Source organism: Peromyscus leucopus, chromosome X (genome assembly GCF_004664715.2).
Source record: "Peromyscus leucopus breed LL Stock chromosome X, UCI_PerLeu_2.1, whole genome shotgun sequence".
In the NCBI taxonomy this organism is placed as follows: Eukaryota; Metazoa; Chordata; class Mammalia; order Rodentia; family Cricetidae; genus Peromyscus; species Peromyscus leucopus.
In genome coordinates this window covers 137854508-137875186 of record NC_051083.1, presented here as the reverse complement: position 1 = coordinate 137875186, position 20679 = coordinate 137854508, and the positions used below count along the sequence as shown (strand labels likewise).

Here is a 20679-nt window from a genome sequence, read left to right as displayed (position 1 = left end):
TTGAACGTAATTGACCCCTATAATCTCATAGGTAGTGGCACTATTAGGAGGTGTGGCTTTTTTGGAGTGGGTATGGCCTTGTTGGAGGAAGTATGCCACTGTGGGCCAGGCTTTGAGGTTTCTTATGCTCAGGATACTGCCCAGTGTTTCATTTGACTTCCTGTTGCCTACTCCAGCACATCTGCCTGCATGCTGCCATGTTCCTCATCATGATGATAATGGACTGAACCTCTGAAACTGTAAGTGAGCCACCCCAATTAAATGTTTTCTTCATAAGAGTTGCTGTGGTCATGGTGTCTCTTCACAGCAATGAGAACCCTAACTAAGACAGACCTAATGGATTCTTAGCTAGTAATTCGTCTACTCCCATCATAAAATTTATTATTTTGTGCCCTTGTGATTGAGACTCTCTTTTATGCTTGAGGGTCCTTTACACACTACTGTAAGCTTGCTGGTCATAAATTGCTTTAGGTTATTCTTGTCTGGCATATCTGTATCTCTATTTTAAAAGTAGATTTATGAAGAGAATCAACACAGAGGGATATGTACTTGATGCTTCCAAGTAAAGTCAATGGTCCAGTGAGGCCTTTGGCTCATTCTCAACAGATTTTTGTGTGCTTTTTAGAGGCTCCTTTCAAGATAAAATGACTCCTAAGGACAACATTCTCAACTGGCCTTGATAGCCAAAAAGAAAAAAAATGGTTAATTTTTGTCATCTTCATGGCCTTAAGCACCAAACATGAAATTATAACCAAAGATGAAAATGACTGTTTTTTTTTTTTTTTTTAGCAGTTCATGAGATCACAAATCTGTATGAGATAATATTTAGGCAATATTTTCTCATTGAGGATTTTCTTCTTGATATGGAAGATGCTGCTCAGATATAGAACATTATGACCTTGCAGCCAAGAGAGACGTTCCTACTATTGTTTTAACTTAAAAGTCAAATGATGGCTAAATCTACCCTCTCTCTCCTCCTCTAGAAGTTACCTGAGAAAGATTTTACACTGATACCAGCCACTCCAACAGCTATCAAAATGCCTGAAAACTAATCCTGAGTTTATCACTCAGGAGCCCAGCCTTGGAGACCAAAGAAAAACCCTTGAGAAGAGTCCCATGAATAGATGTTTTGAGCCCATCAAGAGATGCTAATGAACTTTAATTCTGACATTTTAAAATATCCTTTCTTTGGGCCTCTCTTGGTTCTCTGCATAGGATTTAGAATGCTAATAACCCTGTTTTTCTCTTATAAAGGAAAACAGTTAATTGAGACCAACTTACAGTTAAGAGTTTTAAAAGTCCATTATCATCATGACAGGAAGCATGGTGTCATGCAGGCAGACATGGTCCTGGAGAGGTAGCTGAGAGTTTTACATATGGATGAGCAGGCAGCAGGAAAAGACATTGAGCCACTAGGCTGTGGCTCTCCCTTTTCTTTGCAGCCTGTTGGCCACCAGTCCACAAGGACAAGGGGCAGAAGTAATGATAGAAAGCCTTGGAAAGCCTGTGAACATGACAGTGACAACTCTCTGGGAGACAACTTAGGTGAATCTGCTCAGCTTTATCCCAGAGTATAGGGAATATATAGGATTGGGAACAGTAACTAGGGAATCACCTAATTTGCATTAAACAGCACACTCCTATCATAAAGCTCCTAGTACAAAAGTCTTAGTTATCATATGTGGAAGCATAGTCCTATCCTAATGTTCCTAGCACAATGTATAATTACCATATAGGGGGGGGGGCAGGGCGGGAGAAAAGCTTCTGCAGAGAACTGCATCCAAGGTCACATGTGGTGGTATTGTGTTTTCCAAAATATTGTGTACCTTAATAAATTTATCTGGGGTCAGAGAACAGACAGCCACTAGATACAAAGGCTAGAAAATGGTGGCACTCACACCTTTAATCCTAGCATTCCAGAGATAGAAATCCCTCTGGATCTCTGTGAGTTCAAGGCCACATTGGAAATAGCCAAGCATGGTGACACACCTTTAATCCCAGAAAGCCAGCCTTTAATCCCAGGGAGTGGTGGTAGAAAGCAGGAAGATATATAAGGCGTGAGGACGAGAAACTAGAGGCATTTGGCTGGTTAAGCTTTTGGCTGGTTAAGTTTTGGGCTGGTTAAGCATTCAGGCTTTGGAGCAGCAGTTCAGCTGAGAGCTATTGGGATGAGGACACAGCAGCTTCCAGTCTGAGGAAACAGGACCAGCTGAGGAACTGGCAAGGTGAGATAGCTGTGGCTTGTCCTGTCTCTCTGATCTACCGGCATGGACCCCAATAACTTGGCTCGGGTTTGATTTTATTAATAAGAACTTTTAAGATTTCCTGCTACATCTGGCGCCCAACGTTCGTGTTGCGAATTCATGAACAAGCTGTTTGCCTGTGGCCTTGTGAGCCCCAGCTCAGACCCAAGCTACACTCAGCCAGTTGTGGTGGCGCACGCTGGTTGGATTTGCTGAAGGAGGCAGAGGCAGGAGGATCCCGAGTTTGAGGCCGGCCTAGGAGGTTTGGTAGAAGCTTTGGCCCGGACTGAGCCACAAACAGTGGTGGGACCATGGAAGCAGTGACTACTGCTCCACGTTGCCAGCTCCTTCTCATCATGTTGGTGACTACGGTGATGCTGCTACCTGGGACTAAGGGTTTACTGCTGCTGGTTCAGAGAAGAATTGCCAGGACCATCATGTTACAAGAAAGCATCGGCAAAGGTCAGTTTGGGAAAGTTTGGCAAGACAAATGGTGGGGAGAAATTGTTGTGAAGATTTTCTGTTCTAGGGAAGAATGTTCATGGTTCCGAGAGACAGACATTTATCAGACTATGATTGCTCCAAACCACAGAGGAGGCACAAAAAAAAAAAAAAAAAGTCTGCATGGAACCATGATCACACCTAACAGCAACTTTGAAATCTTCAAAAGGACTATGGTAAAACCATTAAGCTGATTAACACCGAAAGATCGACTTTGGACTACAAACTGCTCAGGACAATTTTGAGATGGCTAGCTGAGATGATCCAGCCTGACAGACTACTTGAACAAGGACTTGAAACAAGCCCTGAACTTTCCTATTATGCAGAGACTAGACAAATGATACAGGACTTGATGATTAACCCAAAATTTTTCTTTTCAAGATTCCCTAAAGATATCTTCACCCCTAGAAAGCAAAAAGAAAAAGAGAATATAGATATGAGATAGATCATCGAATCTACTCTGAGAAAAAAGATAAAGAAATAATAGGATAAATAGGTAGATCATTGAATCTACACTGAAGAAAAAGGGAAGATATAAAAATGACAAAAGGTAGACTACTGAATGTATTATGAATAGAAAAAAGAGAGAATATGGATATAATAAGATAAAAAGGGAGATTATGGAATCTACTTTTTAAAAGGAACTACTTGTTTTAAATAAGATAAGTAATGAAAATTTTTTGGTCTGAGTTTATCAGATGTTACTGGACTGGACATTGTTAATATATATAATGGAGTTTTCATATGAATCTGTCATGTTAATGGACTAGACATCATTAATGTAAGTTTTGGCTGTATATATTGTATATACTTATTGGATAGTTTTTTCTTGTATTAGTTATAAGCTTTTTTTAATTTTAGACAAAAAGAGAGGAGATGTGGTGGTATTGTGTTTTCCAAAATATTGTGTACCTTAATAAATTTATCTGGGGTCAGAGAACAGACAGCCACTAGATACAAAGGCTAGAAAATGGTGGCACTCACACCTTTAATCCTAGCATTCCAGAGATAGAAATCCCTCTGGATCTCTGTGAGTTCAAGGCCACATTGGAAATAGCCAAGCATGGTGACACACCTTTAATCCCAGAAAGCCAGCCTTTAATCCCAGGGAGTGGTGGTAGAAAGCAGGAAGATATATAAGGCGTGAGGACGAGAAACTAGAGGCATTTGGCTGGTTAAGCTTTTGGCTGGTTAAGTTTTGGGCTGGTTAAGCATTCAGGCTTTGGAGCAGCAGTTCAGCTGAGAGCTATTGGGATGAGGACACAGCAGCTTCCAGTCTGAGGAAACAGGACCAGCTGAGGAACTGGCAAGGTGAGATAGCTGTGGCTTGTTCTGTCTCTCTGATCTACCGGCATGGACCCCAATAACTTGGCTCGGGTTTGATTTTATTAATAAGAACTTTTAAGATTTCCTGCTACATCCACACTATAAATAAGTCAGGGATCTGGGCCTAGAGACAGTCTCCAAATAAGGTCAGGTAGAGAACAGGGTGCCTTCTCCCAGGGGGAGGGCGTAGTCCATGTTGCTGAGCTCAGAGAGAGTTGCCAGGCCATGGTAGACTGCAACCTCTGACCAGCAGGGCCTCCCAGCACTAGGCCTGGCTTGAGCTTTTGAAACCTCAGTGCAGCCCCCATGCCCCAGTGGCACACTTCCTTCAACACAACCATACCTACTCCATCAAGGCCACACCTTCTAATAGTGCCTTTTCTCATTGGCCTATAGGGGCCATTTTTATTCAGACCACCACATTCCACTACTAGCCTCCATAGGCTTGTAGCCATACCATAATGCAAAATGCATTTAGTACAACTTCAAAAGTTCCTATAGTCTATAACTTGTTTAAACTCTCAAACTTGTTTAAAAGTGTGAAGTTCAAAGTCTCTTCTGAGATTCATGTAATCACTTAACTGTAACCCCTGTGCAATCAAAATGAAAACAACAGATCATATACGTCCATCATATAATGGCATAGGATATATATTACTGTTCCAAAATGGAGGAAAGGAAACATAGTGAAGAAATACTGGACCAAAGCAAAACCAAAAACAAGCTGGGCAGATTCCAAACTCAGCATCTCCATGTCTGATGTCAAAATGCTCTTCAGATATCAGACTCCTTTCAGCTTTGTTGACTGCAACACACTTCTCTCTCTCTCTTGGCCTGGTTCCACTCCCTGTTAGCAGCTTTCCTCAACAGGCATTTCACGGCTCTGGCATCTCCCACAATTCAGGGTCTCCAAGGCAATCCAGGCTTCAACTTCACAGGAATGCTAATAACTCTTGTCTTTACTTTCTTATATCTCTTTACAGGCACCAGCCAAGGACTTCCTTTCCACCCTACATCTGATAGTTATTCAAATAAAACCACTGATGAACATTCAAGGTCCCTTGGAAAGACCCACTGCAGGAGTACCAAAACTGCTGCACCTGACAACCCTACTCAGCTTTAAAAGGCCAAGTAGATCATGACCCCAGTTCCCTAATGGCAGCTAAGGTTACTTCTTCAGAGGAAAGAATGATGAGGACAGGAGATTTAAAAAAAAAAACAAAAAAAAAAAAAAAAAAAAAAAACAGGATAGACAGTTTAGGTGTAGGGGCTCTAATTCATGCCCTTGGCCATAAACTAAAATTGTCCTTGGTCCCGTACTACTGGACACCAGAATTGCTGAAGTATTTGTGGGCTCTGATCCCTTGTCTGACTCCTAATTGATTTCAGGGTTACTTCTTTAGATGAGGAGAATGATGAGGAGACAGAAACTGGTCTGGTAGGGTAAGGACCTCAAAGCAGCAGTTCCAAAAATGCCCTTACTGGAGAAATGCCAGAAGAGGGTTCTAGTTCTTGGTTTTGTTGTTGTTGTTGTTGTTGTTTATTTGTTTGTTTTTATCTCCTAAGTGAGTATTTTGCCTAAAGCTTCTATGTGACTACATGAGAGGAGGCACCTAAACACCTTGCTGGGACAACAGCTCATACCCCTCCCCATACTTCATCCTTGTTTCTGCCATCAGTCCTTTTCAAAAAGGCCCCAGCAGCTTGATAGTATCCTATCTCCTAGGACCCCTCCTCTTATGCAAGAGCCCTGTTCTCTATAAACATTCTTCCCTCCCTCTTTCCTGCCTTCTTTTACTCCTACTTATGAATCTATAATAAACTTTCCTATTTATATGAAACTCAAAAAGTACGTTTTTTCAATATTGCAATCTTGATAGGCAATTGTTTACTTTTAAGGATTGGCTATACCATTCCATGCTTTCCTGGATTTTAGCATTGCTGATGAGATGTATACTATTCTAATGTGCTTGCCTTGTAGATGAATAAGTGCTTTTCTTTGTTTTCTATTATAGCCTTTAATGTTATAGATTTGCTTTGTATTTTTGACATCTTGACTATAATATGTCATAGAAAGACCTTTCTCTGGTTATGACTATTTGGGATTATAAGTGCATCTTGTTTTGGATGTCCCTTTCATTCTCTAGATTTGTTTTTCTATTATTTCATTGGATGGATTTTGGATGCCTTTGGTTTTTTTATGCACGCACATATACGCACATGTAAAGGTCAGAGAACAACTTGCAGGAATCTCCTGATAACATATGTGTCCTGAGGATCTAACTCAGGTCTTCAGATTTGGCAATAAATGCCTTTACACACTGCACCATCTTACTGGCCCTACATTTAATTCTTAAAATTGTGTTTTACTTATTTTATGTGTATGTGTACATGTACATATGCCACAACATGTATGTGGAGGTCAGAAGATAACTTGAGAAAGTTGATTCTTTCCTTCCACCATATGGATCTTAGAGATCAAACTCAGCTGAGTCATTTTGTCCTCCTGCATTTAGTTTTTTGTCTAGGAAACTCTGCTAAACATTGAAGGAAGGAATATGGGGGATGAAGAGTTGGCTCAGTGCTTAAGAGCACTGGCTACCCTTTCAGAGGACCCAAGTGCAGTTACCAGAACCCACATGACAACTCATAAACATCTGTAACTCCAATTCTAGAGGATCTGATAGTCTCTTTTGGCTTCTATATGTACTGCATGCATATGATGCACAGTACAGGCAATACATATACAAAATGCTAATACCTATACAATAAAAATAAATAAAATCTCAAAAAAATAGGAAGAGACATTACCAATATTTTGCATAACTTTTTAAATAAAGCTAGAGAGATTCGGGGTCTGGTGAAGGGGCTGTCTGTAGGCGCCATGTCGGGCCGCGAAGGTGGCAAAAAGAAGCCCCTGAAACAGCCCAAGAAGCAGGCCAAGGAGATGGACGAGGAAGATAAGGCTTTCAAGCAGAAACAGAAGGAGGAGCAGAAGAAACTCGAGGAGCTAAAAGCCAAGGCCGCGGGCAAGGGACCCATGGCCACAGGTGGAATTAAGAAATCTGGCAAAAAGTAAGCTGTTCCTCATATCTGAGATGACGGTGAGCCTCTTCCATTCCTATTTAAACATCTGGATTCCCTGCCATAACATCTTTACCACCTACAGCTAGAATGAAGTGTTACCCTGGAGCCTGCTAAACATCTGGATTCCCTACTATAACATCTTTGCCACCTATAGTTAGATGAAGTGTTATCCTGGAGCCTGTTGTACATTGTAATAAACTTTTGTAAAAAAAAAAAATTATAATAATAAATAATACAATGGCTCATTGTCTCTAGTGTTCAGCAATTCCTACCTCAGCTGTGAATTTAAAGTAAACTCAGTCTGAAATCCTACCGGAGCTGTTTCATCTCTGTTGTACTCTGAATTCTGTACCACTTTGAATTAATTAAACCAACTCATTAAAAGGCAAAAAAAAAAAGCTAGAGAGATAACACTTAGTAATTTATTTTGTGAAATCAATATTTTGATAAAATGCCTGATAAACATGCCTCACATATCTGCAAACAAGGTACACATACATGCATACAGGTAGAAGATTCATGCACATAAAGTAAAATAAATAATTCTAAATTGTAGATGAATTTCTAAACAGTCTTATTAAATAAGAAACACAGAGCCATTTCTCTGATCTCTATGGCTTTCACCCCGGTATATGGCTCTGTGTTTCTTATTTAATAAGTCTGTTTAGAAATTCGTCTACACTAAATTTTTTTATTATTTTATTTTACAATACTATTCAGTTCTACATAACAGCCACAGATTTCCTTGTTCTCTCCCTTCCTGCCCCCTCCCCTTCCCCCACCCCACCTCCCATTCCCACCTCCTCCAGAGCAAGGCCTCCCCTGAGGACTGAGATCGACCTGATAGACTCAGTCCAGGCAGGTCCAGTCCCCTCCTCCCAGATTGAGACAAGCATCCCTGCATAGGTACCAGGTTTCAAACAGCTAACTCATGCAATGAGCCCAGGACCTGGTACCACTGCCTAGATACAGATCAAGCCAATCAACTGTCTCAACTATTCAGAGGGCCTGATCCAGTTGGGGGCCCCTCAGCCTTTGGTTCATAGTTCATGTGTTTCCATTCGTTTGGCTATTTGTCCCTGTGCTTTATCCAACCTTGGTTTCAACAATTCTCACTCATATACACTCTCCTCTTTCTCACTAATTAGACTCTCGGCACTCCACCCGGGGCCTAGCCGTGGATGTCTGCATCCAGATTCCTCAGTCCTTAGATGGGGTTTCTGGCACAACTATTAGGATGTTTGGCCATCCCATCACCAGAGTAGGTCAGTCCTGGCTGTCTCTCGGCCATTGCCAGCAGTCTTTTTGTGGGGGTATCTTTGTGGATTTCTGTGGGCCTCTTTAGCTCTTTGTTTCTTCCTTTTCTCATGTGGTCTTCATTTACCATGGTCTCCTATTCCTTGTTCTCCCTCTCTGTTCTTGATCCAGGTGGGATCTCCCGCTCTCTTTCCCTCAACCATCGCCCTTCATTGCTCCCACTCATGTCCACGTTATTCATGTAGATCTCATCCATTTCTCCATCATTGGGTGATCCTCGTGTCTTTCTTGGGGTCCTGTTTTCCAGGTAGCCTCACTGGTGATGTGAGTAGCAGTCCAGTCATCCTTGTTCCACATCTAGTAACCTCCTATGAGTGAGTACATACCATATTTGTCTTTCTGAGTCTGGGTTACCTCACTCAGGATGATTTTTTTCTAGATCCATCCATTTGCCTGCAAACCTCATGATGTCATTATTTTTATCTGCTGAGTAGTATTCCATTGTGTATATGTGCCACAATTTATTTATCCATTTTTCAGTTGAAGGGCATCTGGGTTGTTTCCAGGTTTTGGCGATTACAAACAATGCTGATATGAACATAGCTGAGCAAGTGCTCTTGTGGTATGATTGAGCATTTCTTGGGTATATGCCCAGGAGTGGTATAGCTGGATCTTGGGGGAGATTGATTCCCAATTTTCTAAGAAAGCGCCATATTGATTTCCAAAGTGGTTGTACAAGCTTGCATTCCCACCAGCAGTGGAGGAGAGTTCCCCTAGTTCCACATCCTCTCCAGCATAAAGTGTCTTCAGTGTTTTTGATTTTAGCCATTCTGACAGGTGTAAGGTGGTATCTCAGAGTTGTTTTGATTTGCATTTCCCTGATGATTAGGGATGTTGAGCAATTCCTTAAATGTCTTTCAGCCATTTGAGTTTCCTCTGTTGAGAATTCTGTTTAGTTCTAAAGCCATTTCTCAATTGGACTGTTGGTCGTTTTGATGTCTAATTTCTTGAGTTCCTTATATATTCTGGATATCAGTCCTCTGTCAGATGTGGGGTTGGTGAAGATCTTTTCCCATTCTGTAGGCTGTCGCTTTGCCTTGTTGACAGTATCCTTTGCTCTACAAAAGCTTCTCAGTTTCAAGAGGTCCATTGATTGATTGTTTGTCTCAGTTTATGTGCTACTGGTGTTATATTTAGGAAGTGATCTCCTATGCCAATGCGTTCAAGACTACTTCCTACTTTCTCTTCTAGCAGGTTCAGAGTAGCTGGATTTATGTTGAGGTCCTTGATCCACTTGGACTTAAGTTTTGTGCACGGTGACAGATATGGATCTATTTGCAGCCTTCTACACGTTGATATTCAGTTATGCCAGCACCATTTGTTGAAGATGCTTTCTTTTTTCCATTGTACACTTTTGGCTTCTTTGTCAAACATTATATGTTCATAGGTGTGTAGGTTAATATCAGAGTCTTCAATTCGATTCCATTGGTCCATATATTGGTTTTTATGCCAATACCTGTTGGCACTTCAAGCTCTACTATAGAGTAATTACTGTAGCTCTATAGTAGAGCTTGAAGTCAGGGATTGTGATGCCTCCAGAGGTTGTTTTATTGTACAGGATTCTTTTGGCTATCCTGGGTTTTTTGTTTTTCCATATGAAGTTGAGTATTATTCTTTCCAGGTCTGTGAAGAATTGTGTTGGTATTCTGATGGGGATTGCATTGAATCTGTAGATTGCTTTTGGTAAAATTTCCATTTTTACTATGTTGGTCCTGCCTATCCATGAGCATGAGAGATCTTTCCATTTTATGACATCTTCTTCAATTTCTTTTTTCAGGGACTTAAAGTTCTTGTCATATAGGTCCTTCACTTGCTTGGTTAGTGTTACCCCAAGGTATTTTATGTCATTTGTGCTATTGTAAAGGGTGATGTATCTCTGATTTCCTTCTCAGCTTCTTTGTCCATTGTATATAGGAGGGCTACTGATTTTTTTGAGTTGATCTTGTATCCTGCTATGTTGCTGAAGGTGTTTATAAGCTTTATCAGTTCCTGGGTGGAATCTTTGGGGTCACTCAAGTATACTATCATGTCATCTGCAAATAGGGAAAGTTTGACTTCTTCCTTTCCAATTTGTATCCCCTTAATCTCCTTAAACATAATAAAGGCAATTTACAGCAATCCAACAGCCAACATCAAATTAAATGGAGAGAAACTCAAAGCAATTCCACTAAAATCAGGAACGAGGCAAGGCTGTCCACTCTCCCCATACTTATTCAATATAGTACTTGAAGTTCGCCTACACTAAATTTTAAAATAATCCAAAAATAAAATTTTATTTAAAAATGAAACAGGATAAGCCATGTATTCCTGTTTAGTATTGTACTTGAATTCCTAACATATATTATAATTTACAAGAATACAAGAAGCAGAAATATTAGGCACAAAGTTTAGAAAGCAGGATATAAAACTGTTGTTCATACATGTCATCCCTTATACAGAAAATCCTAAGAAATCTCCAAAAACAGTTACTAGAAGAAAAAGTGATTTTAGCAAGGTCAAAATACAAAAATCTGTTGTATTTTATATATACTATCAACTGCAAATTCAAATTCCTAAATGCTCTTGTAGTAGCATAAAAAACAACTTATTAATTAATTTAATAAAAGTTCTGAGGGCTCCCAAGTCCACAGTGGAAGGGCAATATCTCGTGAAGGTCTTCTTGTTCTATCATCACATGGCAGAAGACATTATATATTGAAGAAACAATAGAAATGGAATATGGGGCCAACAGTTCCTCTTTCCTAAGTGACCTGGTTGTGTTGGTAACTTTTCTCATTGCTGTGACAAAATATCTGACAGAACAACTTTTAAAAGGAAGGATTTATTTTGGCTAATGGTTTGAGGTAGCCCATCGTGATAGGGAAGGCTTGGCAAAAGTAGCAACTAATTATAACTTTGATATCAGGAGCAAGCAAGCAGAGAGAGATGAATTCTGGTATATATAATATATAATATATAGATGCACTCTCTCTCTCTCTCTATATATATATATATAATTAATATATGTTAATATTTATTGGGCAAAATGAATGAATTTACAGCTGCTTAAGAGTGGATTTGGAAGGACTTATTTTTATGTTGCAGGGTGTATTTGAGTAAAAACTAAGTATTATACTGTGGGTTAGGATTTTTTCTTTGAAGAGACAGAAAATATTTTAGACTTTACAAATCACATATTAACTTAATCTGCATTCCTTTTTTGTGTTTTTCAACATTTTAAAAATAGAAAATCCATCTCTCATTTATGGGGCCCATCATAGATAATACCTGTTTGCAGGAGGTAAGAAACAAGAAACAGAGAAGAAAATAAATATAAGCCATATGTATATCAATAGAGGCCTTTTATTATTCTCCTCTTTGCTCTCATCCACAAAAGCTCAATAAATTTAACTTTAGTTACCAACTTCGTAGCCTCTTATTTCACAATCCTCCCAAGAAATCACTAAATTCTTTTGAGTCTCTAGCTATGGGCTTTTTATGTTATTAGTTTCATCCCATAAATCAGCATAAAATTCAGTCCCTATTATCAAACCCACATACATATATACACAAGTCCACTCAAAATTAGCATTTTGTTTTTAGTAACTTTACTACTTACTTGTCAGATCATTAAATATGTTCACATCAAGAGCCTCATAGATTTATCTTGGTTACATGGCTTTCTCCCTCTCTTCCCATACAACAAATTAAAATAACTATGCTTTTCAGATATCTGGTTTGTCTAATTGAGATCATTAAACCTATTGTTTTATAATACTTATAGCTGTAGTTATCATTGTAGCATTATTTCCATGGCCTCGTAATTTATGTTATATTGTTACTCTCTCTTGTCTTCTAGGATGTGGTGCCATAAGTTGTTGCACCTACAAAGCAGGCTCCAGAATTTGATGAAGAGAGGAGACATAGGTCAAGCTCTTCATCTGTCCAACTTTAAAAGTTTATTTTCATTATCCATCCATTGGTGCCATACAGCTTCCAAGTCTGTGAATTGTACTTGGCACCAACGTGAAGATCATTTGGGTAAGAGATGTGTGAGGAAATACTATTATTTTTTAATTATGGTAAAAATAGATAACATAAAATATAACATATTAACCATTTAAATACACAACTCAATACTGTTAAATGTTTGTTTTGTTGTACCACAAAAAATACTTTTTGTGTAGTTTGAGCATGCTTTCAGTAGAGTTGGAATGTTATCTGGAGACTTAGCTCCAAGATTATTGTAGAAATCACCAGAAAGACAAAATCTCAGGCAACTCTAAAATCCCAGCTTAGTAACAGATAACTCTGCAGTGCTCCAGCCAAACTCCATACCCTGTATCATTCTAGGAAAAAAAAGAAAGCCTCAATTGTGGTGGTATTCTAATTGCACTGAAATGTGATTTTGATTGTATGTTAATAAATAAAGTTGCCCGGGGGTCAGAGCTATTAGAGCCATAGCAAGAGTGTGGCGGTGGTGGTACACGCCTTTAATCCCATAGATCTCTGTGTGTTCAGGGATATAGCCAGCATTGGAGACATATGCTTTAAGACCTAGGGGGCTGTACATTCAGACAGTGACGAGGCAGTCACGTGTTTGGGTTTACAACCAATGAGAAGGCAGAACAAAATACTTTAAATAGACGAACAGACAGGAAATAGAGTCTCTTTCGCGAAGCTGGGACAGCAGGAGGAGGGTGAGATTTTAGCTCTGAGCTCTGACCTCTCGGCTTTCTCTTTTACATTGTTTCTGTGTTTCTTATTTAATAAGACGGTTGGTTACATCTACACTCAATATTCATGGAAAAGTGTTTAAAGCACATAGACTAGGAATATTACAACCACAGAAAGTACTACAAGGTAAAGGGGTAGAGAGAGCTTTGCCCCTTGTATTGATTCCTAAGGCTCCTAAAAGGATTTCAAACTGGATATTGTCAGAACACAGTCCAAGAATGGAGTCGTGTAAGGGAAATTCTGAGTGCTTGTGAGAAAACTCCAAGAAAACAAAAGTTTTGTGACCTCAGTTTGTTCAAAAGCACAGAATTGTTCTTGGAATGTGCTTTGGTGCCCCTACCAGGTGTAGTGAATAGGTGTGAGTTTATTTCAGCTGTTGTTACTCATCCACCTTTTGAAAAAAACAAAAACAAAAACAAAAACAAAAACAAAAAACGTTTTTGCCATATGTGACTTGTCCTTGTAATTGTATACTTTGCTCAGGTGAGCCTTCTTAACCCTCAGAGTATAAATTATCTGATGTTCTGAATAAAGTTGGCTTTTGCATAAGACTTTAGAGCACCTCATTTTTAGGCCCACTCTCCCAGGTTGACACGGCTAACTAGAGCAGTAAACAGATCAACAGATTGAATGAAACATGAAAATATATTTTCTCACAATTTTAAGGGTCTTTGAAAAACCACAGTATTGGAAAGGCTGCACTCCTTTCAAAGTTCTAGGAAAGAATTTCCTTTACCTAACCTATTCTGTTTTCTTTCACTTGCCAGCAATTCTTGGCTTTTTGGTTTGTTTGCTTGCTTGCTTATAAAAGCATCACTTCAATCCTTGCTTTCATCTTCATATAGTTCTGTACATTATTTTGAAGTCAGCCTCTTCTTATAATGATGGCAATTATTATAACTTTTTTTTTTTTTTTTGGTTTTTCGAGACAGGGTTTCTCTGCGTAGCTTTGCACCTTTCCTGGAGCTCACTTGGTAGCCCAGGCTGGCCTTGAACTCACAGAGATCCGCCTGGCTCTGCCTCCCGAGTGCTGGGATTAAAGGCGTCCGCCACCACCGCCCGGCTATTATAACTTTTTAAACTTGACTATATCTGCAATGACTATAGATGCTCCAAAAATGTATTTATTCTGTCTTCTCAAGTTTCTTTTGTCAACATTTTATAGTTTTGAATACAGAGATGCTACTTTGTTGGTTAAATTTATTCCTAAGTATTTTATTTTATTTTAGGAGCTAATATGAATGGAATATTTTTCCTGACTTTTTTGTAGCTAATCAGCATCAAGCTAATTTTCTTGATGTTGGTAATTTGTTTCTTTTCCCTTTTATCTTGATTAACATGGCTAAAGATTTATCAGTTTGATTTCTTTCAAGGAAGTCATTTTTGGGTTCATAGAATTTCTTGTCTCCCATTTTCAATCTGTTTCTTGCCAATTTTAGACTGCTCATTAAGTTTAATTTGCTCTTGTCCTATTTCTTAATGTTATAACTTAGGCTACTAATTTTAGACCTTTTCTACTGTATGTATTTATTGCAATATATTTCCTTCTAACCACTACTTTAATGCTTTCTAAATTTTTTTGTTAACTGTATACTCATTTTCATTTAGTTCAGAATGTTTTTATTTTACTTGAAACTGTTAAATAGTATATTTAAATGCCTATAGCTTAATTTCTAAGTGCATGGAACTTTTGTATTTTTTCTGCTATTTAATTCTAGTTAATTCTATTATACTGAGAAAACATTCTGTCTTTAGATTCCTTTAACCTTTTTTGAGCTTTGTTTTATATCTCAGAATGTGGTATATCTTGGGGGATTTTCATGTGTACTTTAGAACAATGGCTCTCTATTCCATTGGTCAATTTGTCTATTTTTATAGCAGTTATATATACTGTGTTGATTACTGTAGCTTTGTAATGTCTTTTGAAATTAGGTAGTATGATGTCTCTACTTTTGTTCTTTCTGGCCAAGATTGTTTTGACTATTTGGAGGTCTTAAGTTGAAATATTTCTTCTAAGATCATAAACAAGACAGAAAGGTCACAGTTGCTGTTTCTATTGAATATAGGACTAGAAATCCAAACCAGGGTAATTAGATGAAAAAGAGAAATGAAGGTATGATTTTGCATATAGAAAACCATGAGGGTTCCACACAAATACTGAATGACTAATACATTAAGTAAGGCTGTAGGATATATATAATGAGCAATTAGAGAGTGCAAAACTTTCAGTGTATGTATCATAGTTCTGAGATTGAGAATCCCTGGAATAGGTTATAGCATCCCAACTGTTATTCAAAAGTCATTATTAAAAAACCTTAAACCATCAATGTTTATGCCCTTTGCCAATAGATATATGTGTGAATTGAGTCACATTAAATATTCACATTTACAAATCTCTCACAGTTTTTACGTTCTCATTTTCTCATGTCTTCTTTGTGCCTGCACAATGCTTCATTTTCTTCCAGGGACAAGTAGAATACACTTGCAATTTTCCATCTTTTTTTCAGTGTGCATACAGACTTGCAGAAGTATGCATCTTTCCAAACACAAAATGCACATTGGAGCTTTTCAAGACCCTTTATAACTACCTCATTCTCTGGTTCACCCTGTTAGATTTCTGGGTATTCTTTTAGTGTGTTTCTTGCCTCCACAAAACCCAGGGCATGAGCTTCTCTGAACTGTAGTTAGACACTTTTCTCTGTCCTGCCCAGTCCCACAGTCCTACAGCAGCTTTTAAAATAATCACTCAGAAGCTTAATAATTACAAACCGTTTAGTCTATGGCTCAGGCTTATTGCTAGCTAGCTATTACATATTAAATTAACCCATTTCTATTCATCTATATTTTGCCATATGGCTGCGGCATTACTGGTCTGCTGGCATCTTGTTCCTTGGGCAGCTGGATGGTATCTGCTCCGACTCCTCCCTCCTCCTGGCTCTTTCTTTGAATTTCCCGCTTGGCTATAGCCTGTCTTGCCATAGGCCAGAGCAGCTTCTTTATTAACCAATGTTAGCAACACATATTCACAGCATACAGAAAGACCATCCCACAGCATTTCCCCTTTTCTGTCTAATCAAAAAGGAAGGTTTTCATTTTAACATAGTAAAATTACATATAACAAATCAGTTATCAAGCAAGAATTACAGTTATAATATTTAGTCTATTTGTATTTAGTAAAATTAAAGAAAATACTCTATTATCTATCCTATATTTGTAAGTCTAAAGTTTCATGTCTAATTCACCTTTTATTGTAACCAAGGAAAACTGTAATTATAACTATCTTGTTTTCAACTCCAGCAAAGACCCCAGAAGGATATTATCTGAGTAAACCAGAAGCGCATTGCAAGCAACTTCCAAATTCTAGAAATGACAGAGACATCTGGCTGCCTGGACAGTCACCCAAAGTTCCTCTGTAGTGTTGGGGCATCCACTTCTAGCTATACGTGTAGAATATCTGACAGACCATTTTCAGAAGCAGAATATTTTGAAAGACCGTTATTGCCCTGTCTTGGCAGGGTTCAGCAGTCACTTTTCCTTGTGTCCTGATAAATAATTAATATCAAGCCTCTTAGTGAGTATTATAATAATGGCAGCTGTGGTACTGAGCAGGACTGGGCAACTTTCGGCTACACTGAACTCTTTTCCAAATCAAGTTAGTTCACATTGACAGCATAGTTGCTGGTTTTCTTGGTTTGTCTACTCTTATAGATATACAGATAATGGAGCTAGAGTAGGAATAAGGAATGTCTAAAACAGACATGTTTCTGCTTTTACTACCTAAAGTTCAGTAGATATTTTCTTGAACAAATGTTTCTTTTTAAAATAAATTTTATTGTGTATATTTAATGTAACATGGTATTATGAGATACATGTAGACAATAAAATGATTATTAAGCAAATTAACATTTATAAACTATTATTAACTATACTCACATTGTACATTAAATTTATAGTCTCGATCATCCTACTCCTCTGCTACTGTATATCTCCTGATCTATATTTCCTATTTCTCCCCAGTTGTCTTTTTCCCAGTAACTACTTCTTTATCCTCTATCTCTGTATAGTTGAATTTTTTATTTTCCACATAATATGTGAAATCAAACCACATTTTTCATTCCATACTTGACTTATTTCATTAAGCATTATATCCTGTAGAGCCATCTGTTGTGGCAAATGGCAGGAATTCCTTAGTTGTCTGCCTGTCTATCTATGTATCTATCTATGCATCTACATATGTATGTATGTATGTATGTATGTATGTATGTATGTATCTATCTATCTATCTATCTATCTATCTTTTTTTTTTTTTTTGGCTTTTCAAGACAGGGTTTCTCTGTGTAGTTTTGCGCCTTTCCTGGAGCTCACTTGGTAGCCCAGGCTGGCCTCGAACTCACAGCGATCCGCCTGGCTCTGCCTCCCGAGTGCTGGGATTAAAGGCGTGCGCCACCACCGCCCGGCATTCTATCTATCATTTTTAAGGCATTGTATCACTTTGTAGTCAAAGCTAACCCAGCACTCATTATGTAGCTTTGGTTGGCCTCAAACTCAAGATCCTTTTGTCTCAGCTTCCTGAGTGCCAGGATTACAGACCCATGCCTTAGAGAGTTAGCTCTGATGAAGAAGAAAAGTGACAGTTGGAGGCAATGAGGACTTAGCTAACTGTGCTGGCTAGTTTGATGTCAACTTGATGTAAGCTAGAATCATTAGCGAGAAGGGAAACTCGATTGAGAAAATGTCTCCTTAAGGGCTGTAGGCAAGCATGTAGGGCATTTTCTTAATTAATGATTAACAGTGAACTCAGCCCATTGTGGGTGGTGCCACCTCTGGGCTGGTGGTCCTGGATTCTGTAAGTAAGCAGGCAAGCCAGTAAGCAGCACTCCTCCATGGCCTCTGCATTAGCTCCTGCCTCCAGGTTCCTGCCCTGTTTGAGATCCTGTCCTGATATCCTTTAATGATAAGCAGTAATGTGAAAGTGAGCCAAATAAACCCTTTCCTCCCTAAGTTGCTTTGGCCATGGTATTTCATCACAGCAGTGATAACCCTAAGAAAGAAACTGGTACCAGGAGTGAAGTGTTGTTATGACAGACTTGACCATGTAAGTTTGGGGAGGATTATAAAAGTACTTTGGATCTTTGGGCTAGAAAATCCATTGAGTGTTGAGACTTCAGTGGGCTGTTCTGTAGGAGTCTTTAAGATAAAGAATGTTGAGTGTAGTCCAAACAATGAAAGCCTGGCTTTAAAGTTTCAGATGAAAGCAAAGACTCTATCAGGCCATTTGTGTAAAGAATCTGTGGTGTTTGGTCAGCTGCAGCTGAAGAATTGGCTGTGATTAGGAAGAGACCAGCATCATTGAGGTTAAGACTTCTTGAAAGTGTTATCACAGGGTCTGCACACAGGATCTGTGTTCCAGAGGAGAACAAGGTTGTACCTTGTGCTGGTAGCCAAACTTGATAGTTTAAGAGTCACCCAGATGGTACTGGTTGTGAAGGCATGAGGGGTCATGGAGAGAAGCTCTGAGTGACAGGGCTGCAGTCCCTGATAGAGCCCAGGAGGGGCTATTGGCGAAAATGCAGCCCAGTTGCTGCAACAGACCCCAGCATTTTGAAGATGCCAATACTATGGGATGACCACCAATAACAACAGCAATAGTGAAGAGGAGTCAGCCAGAGCCTACAAAACAAGCTGTGTGCACTACACAGGGCGAAGCTAGAGAAATGAACCAAGGCCTTTGGAGGAGTCTAGAAGATCATGAGTGGATCCCAGATATTGGATGTTGAATTATTTATACTGTTGGAGTTTGACTGAACTTTTAAAGAGAGTTTGGAATTGCACAGAAACTTTGGATTTTAAAAGAGACTGGATATTTTATAGACAATTTTTAAGTGTTTAATTTTTAAATATTATAGGACTTTTAAATTTTGGAATATTTATATTAATGTGTAATCTTGGGGATAAACAAGAAAGGAAAGGCCTTGCCTTAACAGTGATGGAGTGTAATATGGATCATACGGTAGACTTATTTTTGGCTTATTTGAGAATTCTCTATACTGATTTCTAGAGCAGCTGCAGTAGTTTGCAATTCTACCAACAGTGAATGAGGGTTTCTCTTTCCCCACGTCCTCACCAGCATTTGTTGTTCATTGTTTTGTTGATCTTTGTTATTCTGGCTGGGGTAAGGTGAAATACCAAAGCTGTTTTAATTTGCATTGCCATAATTTCTAGGAAGGATGAACACTTTTTGAGATACTGCTTAGCCATTTTTATTTTTTTGAAAACTCTGTTCACCCTTTGATCTACAATGGTGTCCTGCCTGCAAGATATGGTGGCATAAATCTTGTAGGACTAACCAACCAATATCTGATTTGATTTAAGGCCCACTCCACAAGATAGACCTATAACCAACAATGCTGGGATGACCAAGAAGCTGAGACTAGATAGCCCAGGACCTAGGGCAAAACCAAATATTACTCTTCTACTAAAAAAACATAGCAATAAAATGACTCCTAATGACATCCTGCTATACTCAAAGATAAGTGTGCTGTGAGGTATTCTGTATGTTAAATGTGTTGCTATGATCAGTTAATAAATAAACCACTGATTGGTCAGTAGCCAGGCAGAAAGTATTCTGGGAAGTGGAAGGTTGAGGCAGGGAGATGCTGCCAGCCGCCGCCATGACAAGCAACATGTAAAAGATACCGGTAAACCACGAGCCATGTGGCAACTTATAGATTAATAGAAATGGGTTAATTTAAGATATAAGAACTAGATAACAAGAAGCCTGCCACAGCCATACAGTTTGTAAGCAATATAAGTCTCTGTGTGTTTACTCGGTTGGGTCTGAGTGGCTGTGGGACTAGCAGGTTGAGAGAGATTTATCCTGACCATGGGCCAGGCAGGACTGGAAAACTCTAGCTACATAAGTGCCTTGCACAAATACCATCAGAGAAGCTTTAAGAGCCAGAGGGGATGGAGAACGCCAAGAAAACAAATCCCTCTAATGATCAAAACACATATGAACTCAAAGAGACTGAGGCAGCATGGATCCTGCATGGGTGTGCATCAGGTCCTTTGTGTATATATTATGGCTTCCTTTCAGAAGAGGAGACAGAAAGAGTGTAAGTCGTGTATAATATTAGGGGAACCAGCCTCAATATTATACATCCCAGGGCCTCAGGAGAGAGAACTACTAACGGCGAGGACTATTTTCAGGAAATAGAATCTCAGCACACCGAGCTCTATAGTCCACTTGCTTTAATTCCTCTGGCATAACATCATTTATACACAGCTTCAGTTCTGTTCTCATGTCTAGCTCCTTTCTTGCCTGATTTCTCTATATTTATCTACTGCCCCCTCTAGGTTCTATCTTAATTCCTTCATATAGTTCTGTCCCTTCTAGGTTCTCATCTATCTAGTTCTTTCCCCTATCAGCTCCTCTCCTGTCTCCTTCTCTCTCATCTGGCTCTTCCCCATCTTGTTCTTCCCCATCTGG

General features: G+C 39.0%; 2 protein-coding genes across 3 annotated transcripts in view; both read left to right on the top strand.

Moving 5' to 3' along the window:
• Window positions 1–220: 220 nt before the first annotated feature.
• The window catches only part of Tmlhe (trimethyllysine hydroxylase, epsilon), a 54719-nt gene continuing 34260 nt past the window's right edge, over window positions 221–20679 (top strand). For both annotated transcript variants that reach the window (XM_028888558.2, XM_028888557.2), the window contains exons 1-2: window positions 221–239; window positions 12313–12494. In XM_028888558.2, the coding sequence (XP_028744391.1) occupies window positions 12314–12494 (181 nt within the window). In that variant the 5' untranslated portion in view covers window positions 221–239; window position 12313. The remainder of the gene's footprint in view (window positions 240–12312; window positions 12495–20679) is intronic.
• LOC114706232 (translation machinery-associated protein 7-like) lies at window positions 6899–7399 on the top strand. Its single transcript, XM_037199380.1, has one exon. It carries the CDS (start codon window positions 6955–6957, stop codon window positions 7147–7149), a length of 195 nt encoding a protein of 64 aa, XP_037055275.1. The 5' UTR covers window positions 6899–6954; the 3' UTR covers window positions 7150–7399.